This window comes from Falco cherrug, chromosome 3, assembly GCF_023634085.1.
Source record: "Falco cherrug isolate bFalChe1 chromosome 3, bFalChe1.pri, whole genome shotgun sequence".
Lineage (NCBI taxonomy): Eukaryota > Metazoa > Chordata > Aves > Falconiformes > Falconidae > Falco > Falco cherrug.
In genome coordinates, this window is record NC_073699.1 from 112,768,479 (window position 1) to 112,793,703 (window position 25,225).

At 48.3% G+C, this 25,225-nt stretch overlaps 2 protein-coding genes across 8 annotated transcripts; one reads left to right on the plus strand and one right to left on the minus strand.

Moving 5' to 3' along the window:
* Positions 1 to 1,432: 1,432 nt before the first annotated feature.
* On the plus strand, positions 1,433 to 24,977 carry MAD2L2 (mitotic arrest deficient 2 like 2). Of its 4 annotated transcripts, XR_008731292.1 has the most exons (10): positions 18,747 to 18,825; positions 20,680 to 20,731; positions 20,966 to 21,084; positions 21,603 to 21,674; positions 22,559 to 22,659; positions 22,781 to 22,875; positions 22,986 to 23,059; positions 24,076 to 24,168; positions 24,479 to 24,727; positions 24,828 to 24,977. XR_008731292.1 is itself a non-coding variant. In XM_005437086.4 (9 exons), the coding sequence occupies exons 2-9, from the start codon at positions 20,692 to 20,694 to the stop codon at positions 24,518 to 24,520; spliced, it is 636 nt and encodes a 211-aa protein (XP_005437143.1). In that variant the 5' UTR covers positions 1,433 to 1,455; positions 20,680 to 20,691; the 3' UTR covers positions 24,521 to 24,977. The 4 variants fall into 4 exon arrangements, 3 of the variants coding, with proteins under 3 accessions (XP_005437143.1, XP_055560373.1, XP_055560375.1); XM_005437086.4 differs by lacking the exon at positions 18,747 to 18,825 and adding an exon at positions 1,433 to 1,455 and having other exon boundaries at positions 24,479 to 24,977; XM_055704398.1 differs by having other exon boundaries at positions 24,479 to 24,977.
* DRAXIN (dorsal inhibitory axon guidance protein) lies at positions 4,632 to 18,694 on the minus strand. Of its 4 annotated transcripts, XM_055704391.1 has the most exons (8): positions 18,505 to 18,694; positions 18,030 to 18,114; positions 11,040 to 11,518; positions 9,501 to 9,688; positions 8,849 to 8,960; positions 8,403 to 8,492; positions 8,067 to 8,156; positions 4,632 to 6,025 (listed from the first exon to the last, which is right to left on the minus strand). In XM_055704391.1, exons 3-8 carry the CDS (start codon positions 11,494 to 11,496, stop codon positions 5,913 to 5,915), a joined length of 1,050 nt encoding a protein of 349 aa, XP_055560366.1. In that variant the 5' UTR covers positions 11,497 to 11,518; positions 18,030 to 18,114; positions 18,505 to 18,694; the 3' UTR covers positions 4,632 to 5,912. The 4 variants fall into 4 exon arrangements, with proteins under 4 accessions (XP_055560366.1, XP_055560367.1, XP_027658037.1 ...); XM_055704392.1 differs by lacking the exon at positions 18,030 to 18,114; XM_027802236.2 differs by lacking the exons at positions 18,030 to 18,114; positions 18,505 to 18,694 and adding an exon at positions 14,529 to 15,201.
* Positions 24,978 to 25,225: the final 248 nt, after the last annotated feature.

A 25,225-nucleotide genomic window follows, 5' to 3' on the forward strand; every position in this document is an offset into this window, starting at 1 on the left:
ACAAACCCTCCCTTGCTTGCCCAATGTATCCTCTACTTGTCTGCAGTGTGAGACTACAGTGTTTTACTGGGTCAGTTGCTTTCTTGACATCATTTATTCTTACCGAAAAGATGGGACCTCTAAGGAATGAGCAAGGAATCAGAAGTTCATTGCAGAAGCTGAATGTGGAAATGTATGAGTCATCCTTCAATCTCATTTCCAGTTCAAGCAGTGCAAGGTTATGCATGAAAATTGCGCAGTGTTGAACCAACACTCAAGACATTCTCAGACAAGCCACAAATGTAGTCCTTGCTAGCCTGTCCTTCACTGCACCCTGAGTGCTATTGACTGCTAGTATGCAGCACGCTTGAAAATCTCCCAAGGCAAAGTATTAAATGTCCAAATGCAACAACCTAGAAAATGCTAAACAGAGGAAGCTGTAGAACAAAACTGACTGGGTTGCATAGTTCAGAACAGCAGTAAAAAAAAAAAGAAAAAGGCTGTGAAAGTCCCCCCTCGGAATCTCTGAATGTGCCACTTTAACAGATGAAAGATTGAAATATAAGTCACCTATTGCCACATGACACATCAGATGAGACTTCATTTCCATTTCTGTGTCTTGCAGAGAAGCATGGCTTCTATTCACAGAAGTAGTGGCATCAGATGGGATCAATGGTTAGTGGTCCCAGTAATGTCAAGGACTGGATTTTACCCTAAAAGAAGATGTAACACCGAGGGTGGAGGGAAAGATAAAGAGAGACTTTGAAAAGCCATATTGCTGGCTCACTGTTTGGGTGCAAAGTGCAACAGGGATGCCCTTCTGCCAGGATAGGTATCTATCAAAGGAGAACTGTTTGTTAGAAAGACAAATTCCACTGTCCCAGTTTAAGTATGAGCACTGCTTGGATGCAGCAGTATGTGGGCGTCTTTGCTCCTTTCAGCGTTCTCACTCAGAGTGAGACAAAGTCTCATTATCATTTATGCAGCATGAGCCATAATTTGGATTGATGTGACTGCTGTTTAATGCAAAGCATTCGTTTCCCCTTGTACAATAAAAGTACTTAATTTTGTTCATCAATGTATTGTGCAATTAATTCAGCCCTGCTTATTATAATCCTGGGCTTGCATGTCATGGACTCAAGGGACTTAGAAATGTCTTAATGATCTCATGGATATGAAAACAGTGAGAGCTATGATAGACATTATGCATTTGCACGTCTCTCACACCTATCTGATCTGGGGGGGGGTGGCTCTTTTTTTTTTTTTATCTCTGCTTTGCTTTGCTTGTACCTTGTAAATTGCCTCTCTGTGTAACCTGCTGTCTCTGTTCCCTTCCCTAGGCTTGATAACTCAAAGCAACATAAACATGGTGAGAAAGATAAGCAGCAGCTTAAAGAAGACCTGCAGGGAGAAGCAGACAACCCAGGAGACCAGAAACAGGATACAGAGATTTTTCTGACTAGAAGACTGCTCCAGGTGAGTTCAGCTCACTGCAACTAATATCCAGCAATTAGCTGCTTTATGTCAAATATATCGGTGGTATGTCTTGTGCAGGCTGAGTAAAAACCTAACACACAACTGGCTTCCTTCCTGACAGCATAGAAGTGAGGCTAATAAGGCAAAAATGCTTTCCTTTGCGTTTTCAGGACACGGTACCCTTGGTGGGTAAGGTGATAGCAATTCCATGGGGAAGCAGAAGAGCTAATACAATTCCTCCTGCTGTCCTTATCTAGCCCGTGGGGATGGACACAAGCTCACCCCTCACAGTTCTGCCCTTCTCATCCCTCACTTGGGGTATAGTTTGAAGGTAACTAAAAACTGCAGCTGACACCAATGCCTTTGAGTTGTGCTCCTGGCTACAGAGCTGAGAGCAATGAAGGCATCAGCTCAGCACAAATCCATATATTATCAATAGCACCTTTCTGAATAAGCAGTGGGGAAGGGCATAAAGAAGTTGTCCTTGGCTCTACAAACTCCCTTTTAAATCCCAATGGGAAATCAGCAAGCAGAAACATTATTCGGATTGGAGGGGAAACTGAAGGCATTTTGCAATGTCGGAGGGGAGCCTCCTGCAAATTCACTGCAAAACAGTCTATGGCAAGATGATTTGGGGAGTGGAGAGGGTTACATTAATGTGATATCTTGACAAGCGCGCTTGAAAGTAATTTCCAGTCTCAGCAAGGAAGGGCTGCTCCTCTGTTTTTCTAAAAATCTAACTAAAGCTTTGAGATGTAATTGAGGGACTACTCTTCAAGATTCACTGGCACTCTAGAAGGTGAACTGACATACAAGGTTTGTGGGCTACGTATGATAACACTGAACATTCCAAGAAAACAAAAGGCCTCATTTTTCCTGATAAAAAAGATATAAAATGAATGCCTTTTCCTGGCTTTATGTAGCAGAGAGTGACTGGCATGGTGGTATAGCATGGATTTGAAATTGAAGCACTTTCACAGACTGTGGATTGACAACAGGGTGATTACTGGGGGCAGGGGGAGGAGAGAGGGTTTCAATAAAACACCCCCAAGCTAAAATGAATGCAGACTATTACAGACCTGAGACAGAATGATTCCCAAGTGTTTTAATTTGTGCTTCCACTCCTTGTCTCTCTTGCAGTCATCATTTTGGCAACTGCCAGCAACATCCCTGAGATTCGGCAGCATTTGCAGAGCAGGCAGCTGCTGAGATGATTATGTCAAATCAGCACGCTGTCCTTTCTTTTCCATGTCTAATGATTCTCACCCTTGGAGAAATGGTTTAAAATGATGCATAACCCTTGGACTCATTGTGAGGCTGCTAACAGCAGTAGCTGTAGAGCAGGAGTTTGGGTGGGACTCTGTCACTCACCTTTCTTGTATGTATGCCCTGCAATTAACTTTAAAAATTATTCCACAGTGCCCTGCTATGGCTGGTTTGGGCCTGATCCAAAGTCCTTTCAAGACAATAGAGTATCTTGCAACAGCTCTGGCTTAAGCTCTCCGGGGGCGATAGAGAAGCTGAGCTTGTGTGAATTCTTAATTTGAGTTTCTCAAACAATCAGTTGAGAAGAACATATAAATCAAGACTTGCTTGACATTCGTGTCTCTCTTGTTCAGACCTAATGCCCCCAAAGGCAGAACTGTCACTGACTGCACTGTGACTGGGAGATACTGGGAAGGAAGGGGAAAGTTGCTAAATGTAACCCAGTGATACTATCGCTCTGCAGCTGCTGTCATGCCCTTGAGACAGCACAAAGCAGCACTAAAAAGCTTTGCTACATTCAGAAGTGGGATGTATTTGTTGTAGAAATGTTGCCCTAGGGTTTTATATCACAGGCTGGTATTGCATTCTACACCTTAGCATGTTATTTACTCAACAGCTTTCCTTTGCACTGCAATTGCGAAGTCAGTAGTTGATCTGGCTGATACATAAATTGGGTTGTCTGATTCTTTTCACACTGCTGTGGCTGTGCAGCATGTGCCTGGTGCTGCTGCTCACCCTTTCTGCTTCACCTCTGCAACATCATAGTTTGATTCAGAAAGAACGAATCTCAGTCATGGGCTCTTTTTCTGAAACTCCAGTGTGAACAATCAATCCAGTAATCCTGTGACTTGATTTATAAAAATTAACTCGATTTGTACTGACCTTACACATTTAACTAATCCCACCAATCAAGAATGATCTGTTCTTTATATTCACAGTTAATAGCAAACCCAAAGCTGCAAAAGCAAGGGCTGAAGAAGCAAGCCTCCTTTTGGAGTCTGAAAGCTGTGGCTTAAAATTCAGACTTGCTGCTTAAACCTGCTTGTATTTCACATGATTTGCACCACAGCCTTGCCCAAAACACTGCCCAGGATCCTACAAGGATTTTGTGTATTGTATGGGGCAATGAATACCTGGATCACCAAGGATAAAGACCCCTGCAAAATTTCCTGCTTCCTTTCATTTGCACAGTTCCAACCATATCTCAGTTGCTATACTGGAAAGCAGTGTGGTATCAAAACCTGGCTTTGATAATGGCTGTGCACGTGATTCTCATCTGGTGTCACACAGACCAGGGTTTGAGAGCTCTGCCATTGACTGTGATCAATTAAGGCCTTTTTCCCTTTATGCTTCCACTGACAATAGCAGTGCCAGCACCACCCACTATTCTGTATCTGGGCTGAGGGTGAGGCTGCATTTCTCTCTCTGGGTTAACAAATTGTACCCCTGCTGCCATGGCATAGAGCTGGAGCCAAACCACCTTTCTTTACTCCTGCCTTTTGGGCTAAGACTGTAATGCTGTAAGCAGAAATTGAAATAGCTACATCCATCCCAGTGGCAGGTTTTGCCTAAATGCTTCTTTACAAATTCCTCCTTTAGTGTACCTCCCAGCAGTGCAGGTGTATGCGGGTCAGAACTAATATTGTATTCATAATGTATCTCTGTAGTCATGACTGGGCACTCGTCACATTAGAGGCATAAACTATTATGCTAGCAGCATTTGAGTGAATATACAATGCACTAACATTACAACAGAAACAGTAGTGCAAAATGGAGATTTGCCTACCTAAGTGGAACATGGAGTTTTAGGGAAGCAGTATAAAGAGGAGTCTGACCACAGCACCAGGATTAATATTTCTGTTCCTACAAAAAGTGCTCCAGGTTCTTGAATATAAAAGGCTTCAGAGCTGTCTCTCACCAGAAGCTAAAGTATTGGGGCATTAACAGTAGAAGAGAACATCTTTACCAGCTAACACTTTTACCACAGGTAGCTTGTGTTGCTCCAATGTATCACTGAAGTCAGTAATATAAAGAAGTTTTAAACATCTGGATGGCTATACCGGGCAGAAACTGATTGTTAGCTGCAATTTGAGTGAGGATACAGGGAAGCTTGGATCCTCAATTTGGGTAGAGAAATTTTCCTACCCAGTGGCACAATTGCTCTGTGTCATCAGAGCTACCTGCTGGCCAACTCCCCTGTAGGCCTTTTTGGCTCTTGCCACATCCTTAGGTGCAGTCAAAGAAGTGGAAGAGTTGCACAAAGGCTGTCTATCATATCTTTATTTACATATCATGGAAACACACATGCAACATGTCACAGGATTAACTACAGTGGAACAGTCTGTCCCTAACTCCTGTTAACCAAAAACTTTATTTTTGGCTCACTAGGAAAACTATCACTTCCCCAGAAAGCTCCTAAAAATAATCATTAAAAATAACAGACTTGGAAGGATAACTAAATGAGTGAGAGCTGCAGGCTGGGATGTCTTGCCACATCCTTGCAGAAACCAGGTGGTTCTCTGGAAGCAAGAAAGGAAGGAAGGAGTGGGACTGGGTGGTCCCAGAGAAGACAGGTAGGAAGTGGTAGGGCGTAACAGCTAGGGAATATCTGTCTGTGCATGAACAAAGGATTGACAAGAGCTCTGTCAGAGGGTCCCCTCCCACCTAGGCAGCCAGCTTCCTGCTGATCCCATCTGTTTCCCGATTCCCATCTTTGGTTCCACCTGGAAGCTACAAGTTTCCTATCCTCTAGGAACCTCTGATCTTTAAGGAGGATCTACCTTTCTTCTCAAGCAATAATTAAGGGGTAAAGTTTAAGCTCACATCCCCTTTGACCTGAAGGATCTTTCATATCTTGCCTCTGTTGAGAGGAGGAGATGAAACTGCAGAATGTTTTCCTGCCAGAACCATCAGAACAGTAGTCATGATCATCTCTTACTAACGGGGAGAGGGGGACCCAGCTCAATGGCAGGAATGTGCTGAGGGAAGGGAGCGGGGGGAATACAGTCTTGGTATGAAAAAGGCTGAGGCCACTCTATTTATAATTAACATGAGCTTCAGTCTAGTTGGAACCTGGCACATTCGGAGCCTGCAGCTTCAGTCATTTGCTTGACTTTTTCCTCTAATTCCCATTGCTAGGTATGAACAGTTTGACCCCAGCTCCTGACCATCCAGGCAGGAGTCCCACCCTCCTAAACATTAATGAATGATCCCTGCTCTCCGTTGGCCGATTCAGGCTCCACGCAGCGCCCTTTCCTCCGGGTCACTCTTCGGTTCCGGTGGAATTTGGCATAACAGCGTAGCCCTATGGAAAAGACATGCATAAGTGAGCAGGAGGGACCAGGGCTCACTACAGCAGCTGACATCAAACAATTAGCTCTGAGCCTCAGTTTGTGACAGGGCCGGCTGCTGTGGGGACAGTCCCGGGGCTGGGAAGCCTGGGCTGTGTCAAATGAGGTGGCAGAGAAACACCTCACATGGGCAGGGCACATTGCTTTCTGGGCCCTGATATTCTGTTTGGCTCACTGTTCTGGTTTGGGCTTCATTGGCTCAGGCAGGTTTCACTGGTTTTTTGAAACACCAATGAATTATCCTGATTGTTTCCAGTCATTTTATGGAAGCCCTGCTTGGTTTCCCCCTATTACTTCCCATTACTGTCTAAGTGATCTCTCCATTGGGAAATTACTATAGACTTAAGTGCAGCAGCAATGGCTAGGGAGCTCCCCTTGCTATTTATTTCTCTGAATCTTCGGGAGAGGAGGGAAACGACTTTGAAGCATTATTACTGGGAGGTCTGATCCAAAGCTCACTGCCAATCTCCTTCAGTTTCTCTGGTTTTGATGCTCAAAGTGGAGGGTCTGAAGGAAGCTATCTGACATAGCATTGATGAATACTAAGGGGGTGGGGGGAGGCATTTTATTTATAAAAAATATGAGTACATATTCTCCCATGGCAGTGGAAGGCAATGGGAGCCTCTGGTCAAGGTAACTCATTGGTTTCTGGCACTGATAGATTTATGTTTCGGTCTCTGTTATCTGACTTCATTACACTAGAATGCATAGCTCGTTGGGCCAGACAGGATGCAGCCTATGTGTAAATAATTCTCATGAAAGCCCTGATTTTCAACAGCCCAGGATCTGGTCACTGGAATTGGCAGGGGCTGATTTGATCATCCTAGAAACTGCAACTCTTTCTACTTCCAGAGCAGGCAGAAGATAGCAACAGTGCCAGCACCCCCAAAGCAGGGGAGGCTGAGGATTTATAGCTTTTATAATGAGACAGCCCATAAACTGTCCTTGAGTACTCGTACACGGGAGACCTGGCCAATGTCACAGGTCACTGAGCAGCCTTTTGGAGTGCATGTCTCTGGGCTATGTTGAGACTGGCTACCTTAAAGCTGGGTTTCTGCCCCTCATTATCAATCCCCCCAGGGCAGTCTGGCCTCCCAGAAGGACAGCACACAAGATCAGAGATCTGCTTTTATCTAAGCATCTTGTCTATCTTATCTGGACCCTTCATCTCTGGGGATCTTTTTAATGCTACAGAGGATGCACATTTGGCATCAACTTACAAATAGTTCAAGTATAAAGCAGGGCCAGGGGCAGCCCTCGTTAGGCTTGCAAAAACAGTTTTCTAGGCTGATCTGTCAGAACATCACATCGTCTCTGATGAGGACCTTGAGGTGTTACACAACACGCCCAAGGTGAAGACTATTGTTTAACGTTGCAACTCCAGGAAAGCAGTCTGTTTAACTGGTTAAAAAGTAGGTGAATGACCTGGTCAAAGTCACTAGGTACCTAACACAGGTCACAAAACTTGGCAACCCGAGTTTTGTTCTGGCAGAAAAGACCCAGTGGCTGGACCTGATCCTGAACATGTTTAGACTAGAAGAGTGCCTTTCAACATCTTCATAATGCAATGGTCTGTTAAAGGCTGCTGTGGATTCTTCAGAAATAGTTTTAAGAAACAAGAGTCTATGTCATGCCCACGCCTATGAAATTGCTATAAGTTCAGTTGAAATTAACTCAGGAAAGCCATATTAGGCATAATGTTAGGTAAAACAAGGGTAGTGGTCCATTTTTGTAACCTGTGATACTTGCAAACACCATTGAAGTGTTAAAATATTGTGGCTTCTTCTGTTAGGCTTGTAGATATCAGGATTTTTGTTTTCAAGAAAGAAAACAAGATATCCTGGATGACTCAACGGTCACATTGTGAGTCAATGGCAGGGAAAGGCTAAGAGCAGCAGAGCTTGGCTCCTATTTTCACGAACAAACCACTATCCCAAGTCAATGCAGCCAACTACAAAGCCAGCTAGAAGAGAGAGAGCAAAGAACTGAACTCACCTTCAGTGCACATACAGTCATCGTAACATTTGTTGTTAAGGCCTCGATTGTGTGGTTTGCAGAGGTGTTCACGCAAGTCACAGCAAGAGCCTGCAATGCAGAAACAAGGGTCAGCACAACTCATTTATCCCCTTCTCTTGTAGGGCTACTGATACCCATGACAGTGCATTGGTACAGACATCATCTGTTCCCACAACACGCCTAGAAAGCCTTTGCCCTTCCCTCTGCATACCACTTCCTATCAATATTAGATATCAGGATACTTGTATTAGAACATGGGCTGAATTTCAAACAATCTTGTGTTTGGAGAAATGACTCTACCAAGCCGATCCTCACCTGGGAGGCAGTCAAGGTGATGATCACATGGCTCTCCTTCAGCCGTCACAGTTTCATTTCCACTGTTGGGGCTCTTACTGCGCCGTTTTTCTAAGGAAGAAAACAGATGCTGATAGAAAATTTCATGCTACTATTTTTAGTTGGGAGACCATGTAGTTCCAGGGTAAAAACAGCTTCAAATTTCAAGAGTTTGAACTCTAAACTTTCATAGTCTAATCTCCTCCCTATTTCTCAAGCCTCCATCTATCATTTCTCCTCTGCCCTGAAACTATGCATCCAAAATGAGAAACAATCAGAAACTGAACACAAAACACAATCAGCATTGTGCTTTTTCTCTCTTTCCCCACCACTATGATCTCACATCCTTCAGCACATCTGCGAACACTAACCGTGGGACAAGTCTTACAGAATGGTAATTTGGGAAAGAGGACAGGGAGGTTTAGCACCTTTCTTTTTAGCAGATGGCCACATTTCTGGTTTGAGATCCTCATAATCTGTCCAGTCAAAGAGTGCCATATCTAGGGTGGGCATCACATCCCCATCTTGCCTGAGGCGGGCCTGCAAACCACAAGAAACCAAACAGACAACAGATTACGCTTCTGTAGTGACACTGAAGTCTTAGCAAATTTTTCTGGTGCTTTTAGATGTTCAGAAGCCTTTATGATCCCTCCGTTCCTGCCTCATCTTGTCCACTGGGGATTCTTGGCATCTCATTTTCAAAAGGGAAGAGCTTTCCCTTGTTGCAGCTGAAGGCAAGAGGGAAGTTTCCACTGCTTCTATGTGAGGACAAAAGGTGAGCAAGGAGCATTAGGACATGCTGCCTCTCCAGCCACATGCTCCTGCTGCCTCTCTGGTCCTTGAAGCTGAGTGAAGATGGCTAGCTAAGGGAGAGGTAGGGCAGGGAAGAGAAGCAACTAAAGGAACCATTTATGAAGATGAGGTGTTTAGATGTCTCCAAGACAGAGAGCTGTCTTTGAGGGAGGGCTTTGGTGTTAAGCAAGCACTTTAACTGGAAAAAAAACCCAGAAACCGGACCTTATCTGCAGGAGATTTCTGTCGGTGTCAGAAGTACAGTGCAGTTACCAGCTGTCTCTTTACCTGTGACCGTGGTGATGTGGCTGGAAGAACAGGAGGCTCTTCTGTGGAAACAGCTAGTTCTAGTGCAGTGATGAGGAGCATGGTGGGAGTCAGACTTGTAGCTTCCTCTGCCTGAAGGTTTTGAAACTGTTCTTCAAAGCTTTCAGGTTTCTTGTACAAGGAGCTTGGCCCAACATCAGGAGTCTTCCCTGCAGAGGGCAACAGGTACAGTAGCATTAGCTTTTTCATCCCTTTTCTCCCTGTGTGCCATAGATTTGAGTGAAAGGAATTCAGATTTCATCCAGCCACTGGCCAGTGTTCCACCACCCTGAGCTGCTGTTTAGACCAGTCATATGCTACTAAATTAACTTGATAGGCCAGATCCAGAGTATATGCATCTTGATTTTTACACACTTAAGTGTGTAAAGCGTGTAAGATACATAATCATACCTTCTTGAAGATACGTCTATCTCTTTCTTAAGTAGTAAAGGGTTTCTTCTTCTGGTCTCAAGAGTCCAAAATGCACCTGTTCAACCATTTTTAAACCAATGGATTAAGCTGCTGCAAATACCTGTGAACACACCCTTATTTGATTTTAGTAGTGGGTTATTTCAATTTAGCTCAAGTCAGGAACTACCTAACCTGAAAAGAAAATATCTTCACAACCTGATCCCTGCTTTTCCAAAGTATTAATTTAAATATAGACCTGAAGTTAAACCAAAGAAACAAGTCCTGTTTTGTAGTCTGAAAATACTGCTTCAAAACAGCTTTGTTCCATACTCTTCTATATTACTCAAGTCGTTTAGTCAATCCCCCGAAAAAACAATAGAGTTTTCTTACTGATGCAGGGAGGAGTGATAGCTGGGACTCAGGGATACTGACACCCAGATTGTCAAATAGCATAGACTGACAAAACTGCCTGGCTTTCACAGAACTAAAGATTTACCATTACCACACTGAGCATACCATACCACAGAGACACATACCCACAACTTGACCTGCAAAGGAAAGCAGTCCCAGTCAAAAACAGGCAACATTTTGAAGCAATTAGTGCAGTATCACATATGCAAAATGTATGTTTTTTTGTAGCTCAGCATAAATGTAGACCAATACAAGCTCTGATGAGAGGAAACTGACTTTCAAGCAAAGTAGGGGTTTTGTATCATTTGTAATTCTGGTCATGTTTTGAAGTCAGTGGAGAGACTAAGCCTGGCTTAGACATGTTTGCTCATAAATTGAACCATTTGCTAAAAAAGCAAAAAACTAAAGCAGGCCACCCCAAAACAACCCCTCAGGTCCTAGGAACTTTCAGAGTCCCCCTGTAAGGCAAACCAGGTCATTTTCACAAAATTGCAGCCAGCAGTAAAAACCTCTGGTTCTGGAGTTCCCCTTTTTTCTTGTGCCTCTTTTGTTTGGCAGATTTCTCCCCAGAGCAGGCACAGATCCCACACCCTCCACACACCCATGTGGCTCAACCACAGCTGCATCTTCTTGCCCTCATACAAGTGAGACTCATTTCCAGGGACCCAACAGCCTCAGCTTCCCCTGGAGCTCAAATACCTCTGTGGTGTTTCAGCCTGTCCCTGCGGCTGTGTCGGCGATGCTCTCGGTTCTGCTTCTTTCCTCTCTCAGACCCAGGGGACTGGTTCTCCCTCTCAGGATACGGGAACTCAAACCCCAGGAACACATCCTTATTCTGTTTCAGGGCTGCTGGCTGTCCCTCTGCCGCCAGCTCTTCCACACCTGGAGCTCCGCTACCCATTCTGAGAGCCTCTTCCCCAGCCAGCTGCCCTCTAGAAGCCATGGCATGGACCCTCTCTTTCTTGGCCAAGCCATGCTTGTGGTGGTGTCCACTTCTGGGCTGCTGCTGCCACATCTCTTGGTTCTGAAGATGGTTGTTGTTCTCTGGGACATTTTTGAGCTTTGTGCCAGGGTCCAGTGAGACTGCAAGACTGATGTCGGAAAGAACCAGCACACACAGGAAGAGGAAAGGAGAAAAGGTGGAAGAAGTTGCCATAATCCTGGGTGCTCTGCCTCACCTGCAATTAAAAAATAAAAGAGGAAAAAGAAAAAGTAACTGACTTCTAAAAGCTGTAAAGGCAAGCAAGATTCAGACTTAGGATACTTAGATGAAAACAGTTATGCTGTCCAGAGCTGGAATGGAGTTTTTCCCTCCTTGGTTACCTCCTCCTTTCCCAACCCTGGTTACAGCAGCTGAGACACACGTGCAGGGCCTGCAGGGCTGAAAGGTCCCAGTTTCATGTGCAAATGAGGGCCATCAATCAGTAGGACATTTCCCTTTGATTACTCACAAGCCCCCCTACCCTCCCATTCACAGCCTACCATCTGAGGGGCTGGGGAGGCTGGCTCCTGCCAGCCACAGCTCCGGAGCCGCCCGCACAGCACCAGCTGTCTGGCTAGGGCTGCTTGCTGCCAGGTTGGCATCCTGGGCCTGGCTGGCACGGGCCCCTCCTCACAGCTGGTTTCCTTGCAATGAAGATGTCAGGATGAACAGAACTGGAGGCAGATGGTGGCCTCACAGGACCAGCAACAGCCCTGAGCAGCTCAAGGCAGGGAGACATGTGCATGCACTCACATGCTGCTTCAGGGTAGCTGTAACTGGTCAAGGGAAAAAAAACACACTGGAAATTTTGGAATGATACCTCACAGCATAGCAGAGAGACAATATCTGCTGCTGTCAGCAGAACAGAGGATGCTGATCTAAAGATCAAGGGGCAGGGAGGCAGTCTGAGTTTTCTCTAGCTTGTCCCACTTTCCTTTCTTGACCCTGCACAGGTCACTTCAGCTCACCCCACCAAGGTGAGCCTGTCACTGCAAGAGGGCAATTTAAGTCCAAAGAACACTGAGACTGAGTCCCTCAGCACAGTGGCTGCAGACTGTTCTCATTCATTCTGCTTCACTGTAATATTTTTGAGGGTCTTCCTTCATCCCTGTATTTGTGTAATAAGACATGGCTTTGGGACACTGCACAAGTCAGTGCTTTCTCTAAGTCATTCTCCCCTGTCCTTTCCCACAAAAAGGGGAAAGGGTTTTTTCAGCATTTCCAGTGCAGTCTTTCACTTTGGGGTAGCTTTCTTAGACTGTCTCTCTCAATCTGGGCAGCATGAAGGCATTCTTAAAGCCAAGAGTTCCCTGTGACACTGACTGTCAGAAAACCAGGCCTATGCTTACATTTGAGAAATACTGTCACAAAGTTACAGCCACAGCTCTTCACTCAACCTCCTCCCCATTTTTCCTGCACCCAAGCCCCCAGCTGCACCTCATTTCCATCTGTCTGTTCACCAGCTGAACTGTATTGCTGCAGAATTACAACAGCTTGTACTCTTTCCTCCACACGCTTCGCTGCTCGACCAGCCATTGTCACCTGTGAAGGGCAGCAGGTAACATCCTTTGAGGCCAATCTCCATGCCTTTTTGTGGAGCTGACAGGACACACCCTAAGATAGCCTCGCTTTCCTTTTCTTTCAGCCTGGGACACGGGTGGAATGTCTTGAGTCAATGATAACTCTGCCATCATAGCAGCCCCAGCCTTGTAGAGCATCTGGGGAGTTGAGAGGGAGATGTCTTCATCCTCTTAACTGAAAAGCCTGCTCACTCACTCACTCACCAGACAATTCTGCTTTTCCAAGATTCATCTCTGTTATTGCTCAGAGCCCAGGAGCAAATATTCAGTTCAGACCTCCCCTGGAAAGAGGTAGGCAGCACAGGGGCCTTCTCTTTAATGCAGTGTCTGAAAAGCAGGTCTTTCTACTGGCCACAAAAGACAACAAACTCCTACTTGAGGACTGATTTGGGAGGTGCTGCATAGCTCATTTGCTGAAGGTGTAACACTATGAAGTGGTATTTTATTGGCAGCTACCTGCAGCAAAGGAAAACCAGACCAAAAGCTAAATCTATTAAAACAACACTTGAAGTCCTGCTTTAAAACCAATGGAACAAATAGCAACCAGGCAAAACGCAAGCTCTGCATCCACAGTCTTTGTTTTTTCCTAGGATTTTCTGTTTAAGAACCAGGCAAACTAGCTGGATCAAGGCATCACTCAGAACAACTCAAAGAGCTAGACACAGCATCTTACCTTTTCATCTGTAGGCAAAATACCAAGAGGAGAGAACAAGTGCAAAGAGAGCGCGAGGCAGCTGTCTCCAGTCTCACTCACAGAGACACAGGCCCTTTGATGGTGAACCCGACAGACAGATTAGCTGCAGATTCTGGTTTTCAGCAGGAGCTAGGAAGCAGCTAAATGCTGCAGGGCAGTTAAACAAAAGGTCTGCTTCAAAGTGTAGGGGGCATTTATTTAAGCTGCCTAGCTGTCTTGTTGGCATGACACAGGATGAAAATGCAGCTAGAGCACGTGGGTTGCCTCGTCTCTGCACTGGCTGAGAGGGCAGGCTAACATGCTGTGTTCCTGTGTCACTGGGAGTCTTGCGTTAATAATGCAGATAAGTACCTGTACTGCACTATTGTCCAGGGAGAGCTGAGCTGTCCACCAAACCAAAATGGTGCATGGACAAGTTTGGGTACCTTGGGTTAATGTAACACTGCTGTCCTAGAGGCGCAGAAGCCCCAGCCTTCTTTTATCCGCTTGCTTCCATGCCCTGATCTATCTTTAACATCAGAAACCTCTTCCTACCTCCTTCCTTTTTCTTACCCTACAGAAGCCATTAAAGTCATACTTCCAAAAGGCAGCTAGACAGCACAACAGCATCCCTGGTACCCCTTAGTGCTCAGGTTCCTCAATGTCTGAGCACCCAAGTAAATTCCACCCTCTCCTCTGCAGGACCACAGTCCACAAAAGAAGCCCTGGGTTTGTTGCTGTAGGTGACAGTAATGCTCTCACACTGCTGAGGCACCCTTTCTCCAAAAGCTGAAATCCTGCCCTGAGACCTATGCCAGGCAGAAAGAAGTCTGACTTTGTGAGGAGATGCCTTTCCTACACTGATCTAAACCAATGAGTTTAAATTATGAGTTCAGAATCCATCCTCTTCTTAGGATTTGTATATTAATAAAGGAAATAGCTGAAGTACTTACCAAGTTAAGCTACCCCTGTAGTTCTTCACAACGCCAGACCTGCATCCTCCTTGCTCCACCCACAGCCTTGCACTTCCTTTATATAACCCCAGGATTACAAGCCACCTGCCTTCTGAGGTAGCAAATCTGCCTACTAACAAGAAAGTGTGCGAAGCACAGATAAGGTCTGAGAGCTACCTAGGGTGCCAGCTCAGGGCTGATGAGTGAGTTGCAGTGCTGTCTCTCAGCTGCTGTTTCTTATCCATTTCGGGTTAGTAGTGGATGGTCACAATCTTGTACGGGAAATTGGAGGTGGGAAGGGGTTGCATCTTGGGTAACTTTCCCTGTGGGCAGTCTCCTCCGGACTTGTGATAAAATTGCTATTACTCAGCTCTCCGCTTGTAATTCTGCAAGGCAGCCACAGACTGAGCAGATACACAGAAACTCAGGCAGTCCTATAAATAGGGTTATATCACCTTGGCTCTGAAATAGGCTCTGAAACCGCTCCTGCTGCATTTGTTTTGTATTTGACAAAGCAGGAACTTTGTCTACATATTCAGATTCAGACATTTAGATTGTCTACATATTCAGATTCACATATCTCACTTAAAACATGATACCTGACAGTTCTAGCTTTAACTTTTCACATAGGTTCTTCATGTCACATCCAAGAGGAACAAAACTCTTGGACCCAGAAACAGAGAATATCAAGATCCTTTATCACCCCAGAACACAAATGATGCAGTTTGTATGCTCGAGGGCTGAACCAAGCTAGACCCCAGCACATACGCTGGGCCAGATTTGGCTCTGATAAGCTCAGACTTTGGCAGGCGTGCGTAAAGATTTCCTGGGCTCCAGACAATCCCAAGCTGCAGCAACAGACAAACTGTATGTGCATCTACATGGGTGTTGTGTGTATGCGCGTGTGTGGCAGGGATGAGGATGATAGACAATAAACCCAGTTTTGTGTGCCAGGCTCCCTGTAAATAAGCCATAGGGTGATGGATGGGCTTGGGAAGGCCTGAAGCAGAATGGACAGGGTAGGTTCTATGGTGGCTGACATGCAGAGAGCTGGCTGGAGCCAGGAGGATGGCATTGTGCAGATAAATGAGATTGCACTTCCCTGCTGGGTCTCTTTCCATCTGTTTTTCTGTTTCTGGAGGCAAATGCTGGGAAGCTTCACAAACAATCTGCTAAGAGACCTTCCCATTTCAAAGGGGTCTCTCCCAGCTTTCTAGGGTCCCCAAAAGCAGATAGGTAATCTTATATGCACCCTTCTCTTTTCCTCCCCAGGGCAAAAGTAGTAGTACTTTTTCCTCTCCAATATTTCTTGCACACTCACATAGTAAACATTTTTTTTTTTTGCTGCTGGCCCAAACATCCTTGGGATAACAGAGCAGCAAAGTCCTCGGCTCACAGGTCTCCAGTTCTTTTGGGTCCCTTTTTGGAGCTGCCCTCCTTTCTAAGGTTTCCTGTATCCATCGTCACCTTTCCTCCCTACCTTGCCATTCATATATATCTGACTCCACTGTTTCCTTGTCCCTCGTGACTCTGTTTGGTGGGAGAGTTCCCCTGTGCAGATATTTAGGCTAGGCTACTCGAATCCCACCCCCACCCCCCTTTGAAACATCTGCTTTTGTTTGCCTGTGTTTTTTTCTCTCACAAATTCACTAATTGCACTAACGGCACAAGAGACAGAACATAGAGATTCAGGCTTGCAGGGGGTTGAGTAGTAGCTGTAGCTGCCCCTGTGCTTCCACAAAACATCTCTCTGGGGCAACTCGTATCCAGTGGCTACTGGAAATTCGTTGATGGTCTAGAACTGGGGCTCTGTTTTTGCTGACCCACTGGCGCAGGCAATCCCTTCCCCTCACCAGGCAGCCCTGGCCGACAGACTGCTCTCTGCCCTCCTAACCACCGAGGACAGAAGTGGTTTGTTCACGCAGCACGACCTGGGGAATACCTTTCCTGCAGTCCAGACTTGCGAGTAAGCTGGCAGCTTGTACTTGCCACAGTCACTGCTAAGCTCCAGCACCCTGGCGCAGATGAACAGCTTGCAAAGCCATGTCACTATGTGCCTCGCGCCTTCAGCCTCAGCCATGCCACCCTTTCCCCTGTGCCTACCCAGACCTGCACAGAGAGCTTCGCTGTGCTCGGTGTCCGGGTGTGAGCAGGGAGCGCGCAGCACCAACATCCTCCAGGGACCGAGCAGCCCAGCGAGTCCCGTATTGAAGGGGAAGAGGGGCACATGCATGAATATGCAGAACCCTCTGCTCTGCTTCCCTCTGGGACTTCACGGAGTGGCTGACACAGCCATCATAGGCGACCTGCTATCAAACAGAGGCTACTCTACCCAATAATGAGATTAAAATAGCAATGAGTCTGAGATTAGCATCCAAGATATAGTCGCTTGCTGTCAGCACAGCAGAGGAGGCTCTCCAGTTTAATGCACAATGCTTAGTGACAAATGAGACACAATCAATAGAAAAAGGTCATTGCTCACCCGGCTGGAAAGCACCCGCCAGTGTGACAGGGAAGAATGGGGGCAGATTTGGTCCGATCTTCGGGGTTGGGGGCGGGGGGGGACGGACGGACGGGACGGAGAGGGGAGAAGTGGATGTGTCCCGACTGGCAGAACAGTTAGGCTGTGCTTTCAACATTTTTCCTTGCATGTCATTCTCACTTTGAACCAAACGTGTAGGATTAATGCCTCCTTCTGTAAGGGAGAGGAGATGGGAATACAAACCCATTTCCATTAAACCCTCTGGCTGACGGAAGACTTCAGGTGTGAATTGGATAAATGTCACTTAAATCCTACATGATGAATTACTAGCTGTAACAAACCATTAACTGATGCCAAATTGATTTAATTCAGAAACGAGATCTCACTTCTATCAACAGAGGAAGAGCAGAGAATCACCGGTGGGTACCCAGGGGCTGGGCGCACGGCAGCGCGCGGCTCTGCCAGCACAATGACTCGGTGGGAAAGGCTGCCCTCGCCCCCGGGCCACCGGCCCCCCAGCTCTGGCTCAGGGCCAGGGCACCCCGGGGGTGGGCGAGGGGCTCGGCAGCCACCTGCGGGGGGGCGACCTCTGTCCGAGGCGACTCGGCTCCCCGGGAGGGAACCGCGCCTCGGGAGCTCGCGCGCAGGAGCCCCTGAAGCAGCCGGGACTCGCAGCAGGGTGGCGGGACGCGACCTCCGAAGCCCCCCCGCACCCCCCCTCCCACCCCCGGACGGTGCTGCCCATGGCGCCGGGGGGCAGAGCCCCGAGCCCGCCGCCCGCGGGGCTGCCTGGAGGCACCGCGCACCGGCGCTGCCCGAGCGCGGCTGCCAGCGCCCGGCAGCACCGGGGCGGCGGTGCTGGGGGTCCCCGTCGCCCCCAGCCTTTGTTTCCCGCGGGGCGCACCGAAAGTGGGAAAGCGCCCCCCGCCGCTCCCCAGCCCCCGCGAAAGCAAAGGGAAAGGGGCTGGGAAGCGCGCCCCCCGCCCCCCGGCCCGGCGCGGGGCGCCAGCGCTGCCTACCTGTCGGGGCTCCGGGGGCGCGCCGGGCCCGGCGGGCAGGGCAGGGCAGGGCAGCGGCTGTGCGTGCGGCGGGAGCGCGGGCAGGCTGCGGGGCAGGGGGTGTTCAGACCCGGCAGGAGGAGGGGGAGGAGGAGGAGGCGGAGGAGGAGACAGGGGGAAGGCAGTGGGGGAATGTGGAGGAACTGGGGACGCCGGGAATCCCGGGGGAGCGGGGTGCATGGTGCGGGCGGAGCGGGGCTGGGAGGGGCGCGGGATGCTGCGGGGGGTGCGGGACAATGCGAGGGGCGCACGGTGCGGGGTGCCCGGTGCGGGGCGGGCGGAGGGGTGCGGGGGTGCGGGGTGCGCGCTCCCGCGGGGCCGGGGCAGGAGCGGTCCGTGCCCCGGGCGGGGACCGGGCAGACAAAGGCCGGAGACAAAGGCGGCCCGGCCCGGGGCGGAGGGGGGGTGTGGGGTGTGCAGCCGGGCCCCCGCTCACCTGCGCCGCACGGCGGGGCGGGCACGGCGTCCCCGCTTCCCGCAGGGCCCCCCGCGCCGTACGGGAGCGGGGTGGCAAACCGGACCGGGGCCCGGCGTACCCCCCTCCCCGCCGCGACGGAGGGGGTCTGCGGCCGGGAGCCCGCGGGGGCGGCTGCGGGGGGCGCGGGCGCGGCGGGGACCGGTCCATGCCCCCGCCCCGCCGCCGCTCCTCCCGCCGCCAGGGGGCGCTCGGGCCGCCTGCCGCTCTGACGTCACACGCCCGCGCCGCCGCCCGGCCACCCGCGCTGGCGCCGCGCGTGTGCGGCGGTAACGGGCAGCGGTGAGGGGCAGCGGCGGCCGGGGGGAGCCGGGGCGGGGCAGCGGGCTCCCCTGCGGGCGGGGCGGGCGGGTCTAGGCTGTCACGGTCACTGGGGATCCCCGGTAGCACGGAGGGCTGTGCTGAGGGGAGCCCTGTTGCGGGGGCAGCGGCTCGGGAGTGCGGGCCGGAGCCGCGAGGCGGGGCCGTGGTTGTGGGGCGCAGCCAGGTGACTGCTCTGGCGGGGGTCCGTGGGGGGCAGCTCTGCGTGAGGGGGGTGATGCCTGGGTGAGGCCGTGGCCCTCAGCCTCTGCAGACACCGGTGGTTACGCTGCTCCGGTACGGAGCGTCTGTACAGACGGAGTCACCGCGGCTGGGGTGCTAGAGAGATGCTTCGGTATCTTAAATTTTATTTATTGTAGCCAATCGCTAGTATTCCAGGCAGTCATTGTATCCAGTGGCAAGGTTCTGATCTCAAAAAGGAGAGGACAGTAGCTCCCTGTTTTGTGAAGGCTGAATTTACTCTTTGTAGGCCTGAAAACCGTGGCTCGTTGCAGCAGACGCAGGCTGGAACCTGGGGGCTGAGCGGCTGGCTGGGCCGCCTGCGGCTTGCCGGAGGGCTGTGCGAGACCCCGGTGTTCCCAACGGAGCAACACGGAGCAACACGCCCGGTGCTGCGGCGGCACTGAAAGACAGGGTTTAGGAACAGTGGTGCTGCCGTTAGTGGTTGGTTTGCATGCACGCAAGGAGTATGGCTAAGGCAATGACACAAGACTTGTTAAAATAGAAAATTATACACACAGTAGCTTGAAATGTGTAAGGCCTGGGCTCTACCGTGTAAGCGGAGTTGGAAAGTTGAACGGCCAGCTGTTGGGTTGTTGGCACACGATACTCAATTTGGTACAAGGATGTGCTGCCCTTTACAATTGTCACAAATTTCAGGCTCCCTGGGGGAGCGGTCATGACATCAACCTGTCAGAGCTCAAGCAGTGTCTGGGTGATGCACTTAGTCATGTATTTTAGTTTTAGGTAGTCCTGTGAGGAGCACAGAGTCTGACTCCATGATCCTTATGGGTCCCTTCCAACTGAAGATATTCCGTGAACCTGCGTGAGAGATTCCACGTTAATTATGCAGCTGTGCAGGGTTTGGTGTCCCTGGGAGTAGAGAGAGACTCTGGAGCTGGTGGTGATGGACAGCAGATGAGAACCTGTGTTGTGTAGTGTCAATGGAAGATGTGGATCCTAGCCCGAACAAGCAATGTTTCACGGTGGTGTGAGACTAAATCCATAAAACTGAGGAGTTCTTGTGTCATAATTGGACATAGGTGTTAGAAAAGGGGTATGGTCCAGTATGTTACAAGAACACTTGTGTGTTTTTTAAAAAAAAAAGTATTCCTTGTGCTACTAAAAAGCGATTGTCTAAACTTTCCTGTGTCTTAGGAATCCTGAAGTCTCCAGTCCTAGCAAAATGTATCAAAAAGGGAGGGAGAGAGTGAGGAACTGTGAACTGGACAGCTTTTTGCTTTTTTTTTTTTTTAATTAAAACCCAGGTAAAAGCCCCAGGAATTAAATTACTCATCATCTATCAGTCTGAGGTGTGAGCCAGAGCACAGCAACAATGCCATCTTTGCACTTTTGCAAAGTTTTTGCACCGCAGGTGATTTCTGACGATGTATCGTTGGTTATGGAGGGTGCTTAAACCTTACACGTGGGCCCTGCAGATTTGTCGTGGCAGTGTTCGTAGGCTTGTGAGTAAGCACAGAGAGCACTTTGTTGGGTCTGAGCGCAGCAGCACTAGGGAATGGATGGCTCCGTGAGCTGACTGTGTTAATAATACAGGGGCCAGAGGATAAACGTTGCTTTTGTGATTGCTTTCAGGTTCTGGGAAAGATGACCACTCTCACGCGGCAGGACCTTAACTTTGGGCAAGGTAATGCTTTTGCTGAGCTGCAAACCAGTATGCCTGCAAGGCCTGTCGGTGCATGAGCTCGTGGGATTGTTGGAGGGTTGCTCTATCCCTAAACTTCTGCAGCTAAGGGGAAGCAGGTGAAATTTATGCGGGGAAAAATGCCTTAAAAAAAATAAAAATTCCTACGAGTACATGGTATTACTCTGCACACTTCCCCCCCTCCCCTCTTCAGCATCCTTTACTTTTGTTTTTCAGTGGTTGCAGATGTTCTTTCAGAATTTCTGGAAGTCGCTGTGCACCTTATCTTATATGTCAGAGAAGTTTACCCTATTGGGATCTTTCAGAAGAGGAAAAAATACAATGTACCTGTCCAGGTAGGAGATTTTCCTGGAAGCTGACAGCCACGTGGACAAGCAAAATAGCAGGGATCAGTCAACACCTGAACAAACTAAATCACTTGCAGAGTTTGTTTTAATGTGCAAACTCATTTTTGAAGAGAACTTAGTTCCTGTCAAAAGGGAAAACAGCCCTGTGGCTGAGGATACAGCTGTACTCATGGAACAAGCAGATCATGGACAACAGTAGTAGAAGGCTCCCCCAGCTATGTGCAGTAAGGTAACATGAAAGCATGCTTCCTGGGAAGTAGAGATGGTTGGAATATACTATTCCCAATATAGTGCAACTGTGTGGGTACAGTGATCTGCCTCAGCTAATTAACCCTTCCATGAAAGAGTTACTGGTTTGAATTGGCAACTCAGTGGTGAAAAATGCTATTTGAAATGTGACTCAAGTGCCTGGTAACACCCTGGTGCTTCTGTTTAAATCTTGCCGTGTAGCATTCTCCTGGTTCACGTCAGAATGCAGCTCTGACTGTTCCCTGTATTTGCTACAGATGTCCTGCCACCCGGAGCTGAACCAGTACATCCAGGACACGCTGCACTGTGTGAAGCCACTGCTCGAGAAGGTAAGGTTATATCAGGGGCCTGGCAAAAGTACTGCAAGTGGGTTTGATAGAAAGTAAGAGAACATAAATACTGCCTTCTTTACAAATTAGCATATACGATATACTAGCTGATAAAGTTACTAACAGAAATAAAAATAACATCCATAAACTTACTTTGCAGTCGAGACCCTGCCTTACTGCTGATCGTTGGCATTTAGTTGCATCCAATACATGCACCTGAGGATATATATACATCTATATATTTTCAGTTAATCATCCTACATGTTAACTTAATGTTCTGCTTTTGAACATTTTAAGTGTGAGCACCTGTCTGGCAGAATAGTTGGAGTGCTTTGCTGTAAGCCAGCAATCAAAGGCAGTTTCAAACTCTAGGTTTTGTAAGAGAAAGGTGTGACCATATGAAACATTTCCAGATGTAGGATGCTGGCAGATTTTGTGTTCTCTGCTCTTTACAGACAACCCTAACGCACATTTAGAGACTGGAAATAGGTCGATTCTACATTGCGGTGGTACAAAGCTGCTGTATTTGGCCATCAGTCTAAGTGTGTCTTAACTTCTTCCTCATTGTACGTTCCTGAGTGATGCAGTGAGATGGCTGTACATTTTCTCCTTTGTTCCAAAACCGTATCTAGAGAAGCATACTGTTTAGTGTACTTCATCTCCCTGGGCCTTCCTGATAAGCCAACATCGAGCAAAAAGTGGCTTTGCAAAAGCATTTTTTTCTGGTCAGCAAGAATAATCTGACAGTGCTCAGGCTTTGGATAACTGCTGGTGCTCTGAGCCACAATAAGTAAGCATACTCCCAGTTTACCAGAAGCATGCAAAGTGCACTGGGGGTAGAAGACAGCTTGTTTTAAGGCAGGTATTTTTCGATCTTCTTGCAGAATGACGTGGAGAAAGTTGTAGTTGTAATCCTGGATAAAGAGCACCACCCTGTGGAGAGATTTGTCTTTGAGATCACCCAGCCACCCCTCCTTTCCATTAGGTAAAGTTTCCCTTGCTGCCTGCCCAGGGTGTCCCACACCTGCCTCTGCAGAGCTGCTCTGGAGGCAGCTCCAGGCCGCAGCGCTCTGCTGCATGCCAGTAACATGCTGTCTCCTCAACAGTTCAGAGTCCCTGCTGTCCCATGTGGAGCAGCTACTGCGTGCCTTCATCCTGAAGATCAGCGTGTGCGATGCTGTGCTTGACAACAACCCCCCAGGTAGACGTCCACGGAGCCCAACCGCGTGGCATTGCTTGACTTAGACAGTAGGCAGCGTCCGACCCTCTGCTGGTTGTCCCCTGCTCTGGAGTCTCCTGTTTCTCTTGCAGGTTGCACCTTCACGGTTCTGGTTCACACACGGGAGGCTGCCACACGGAACATGGAGAAGATCCAGGTGATAAAGGTGAGTGATTGTGAGCAGCCGAGCAAGCTGCAGAGCAAAGTCTGGAAGTTGCAGAGTTTTGGCCTCTCTAAGGCTAAGGCCACTGGGTGTTTTGAAGTTTGCTTCACATGATGCACTTCACAACTTTGCTATCAGTATGTTACAATGGTTCCTGCTGGTGAGGTGACTGAGCACATTCACCACACGCTGGCCACAATTGCAGGCAGTAGCTGCTTCAATGTCTGACCAGATTGTAACAATACTTCCCACACAATGCCTGCTCAGCCACTTGAAAGTACTCTGACATATAGGTACTTGAATTTCATCAACAACAAAAAAAAGCCCTTGTCCCACATCCACTGTGTGTGGGTGGCTGATTCTTTGTAAGTAGCAAGAAAGACTAAGATTCAACTAACTAGCAGGTTTGGGGTACACAAAGACATTGGATCTTGATGATAAGTGGGTGCAAATCTTTTTTAAAGCAAGATTACTTTTTTTAAGAATCCTTGCTTAGGTGCAGGGAAATGTATGTCCCCTGAGCCAAGTTGTTTTGGGTGTCCTGCACAATAAATAAAGCTAGTGAAGTGTAAATTGTTTCAAAATGGAGGTCTGCTCTGTACTGCTTAGTAATGGAAACTGGTAGTGTAGTAGGCCAGCCTTTAAACTTGCAAAGCAGGACAGAAATCCACGCTCTTGAGTGTTTTGGAGTTTGAGTTAAATGCTGGTGTAGCGAATAGAGCATGCTAGCTTAGGACAGCTAAGAGTATCCTTTAAAGAAGTGAGATGTCACCTTTGGAGTAAGTACAGCAGGTTAACATCACAGTTTGATGCTGTAACCGAAGATAATTATACAGAGTCTCAGGGCCACGCGTGCAAGTGTTAAGTTTTGCTGTTATGAAAGGTTTGAGTTACCCATTTTTCCCCTCGGCCATTAGATCTCTCATTCACTTAATGCTGACCTAGTGCTGAGAAAGAGCTCACCTTACAGCGTCTGCCAGCCCCTCTGCAAGTAAAATGCCTTCTGTTCCTGCCCCCAGGATTTCCCGTGGATCCTCGCTGATGAACAAGACGTGCACATGCATGAACCCCGGCTTATTCCCCTGAAAACAATGACATCTGATATCTTAAAGGTGAGCAGAGCGTGCTGGCCCAGGAGGTGGCTGAAACCGCGTGTAGTTCCAAGCTTTGTCTGCTCTGACACCAGCGCTGCGGTTTTCTTTAGGGCGACCGTTTTAATACTGCTGAGCAGTAGCTTAGTCTTGCCAGTGCCTGTGCCAGTAACCAACACAGGGCAAGGCTTCTCGTAATAAAAAGGGAAACGGGGTTATGGGAGGAGGTACAACCTCTTCCTGTTCAGCCTGTTGCAGACACTTTTTTTTTTTCCATTCACCAGTACCCACTGGATATAAAATGGAACTGATGCTTGCTTCTCTCCTCCAGATGCAGCTATATGTAGAAGAGCGAGCCCACAAAGGCACTTGATTTCAAATCTTCCTTGCCTTCAAGCCTCATCTGATCTTCCAGTGGAATAAGATCTCTCACAAACCATACCTTGACAACTGTCTCTTCAGCTGGCCTTCTGGGTGAATGTAGAGCAGCTGCTGCCTCTTTATTTCAAGTGCTCTTACCACTGTATATAGAACTGACTTGGAATGTGGAGCCAGAGCCTGTTCCCATGTACATTCATGTGTGAGTATAGGTTTTGTTACCGTGACCCCCTGGGGGCAGGATATAGGTGACTGCAGCGTGCAGCTCGTGCTTTGTACAAATCTAGTTCTCACCTTAATAGGGCATCTCCATTGCCCACTGGTGGTGATACACAGCGATCTGTTACGTGCTCCGCTGCAGCAATGGACTCGTGCCGAGGGTGAGTGAGGCCTTACGTAGTGTCTGTCCACTGTGACTGTCCTGAGTAGTCTTCAATAAATATTAAATTTTACCCCAGCTGAACCAGGCTGAGTTCTGTCCAAATCAGCCTCCCCCCTGAAATGACAAAGTGTATCTATCTTGTGTGGAGCTTTCTGTTCCATGTGGGGCTTCCACCACTTTTCCGTACCTTTTCTGGAACACATTGGAACCTGACAATCCCTACGAGAGCTTCTGCAACCTCAGCCTCTCCCCTTCCTGTGGGAGAGCTTTCTCCCACAGGTGGCATTAATGAGGTGGGATTTGTCTGCCCAGCAAGGA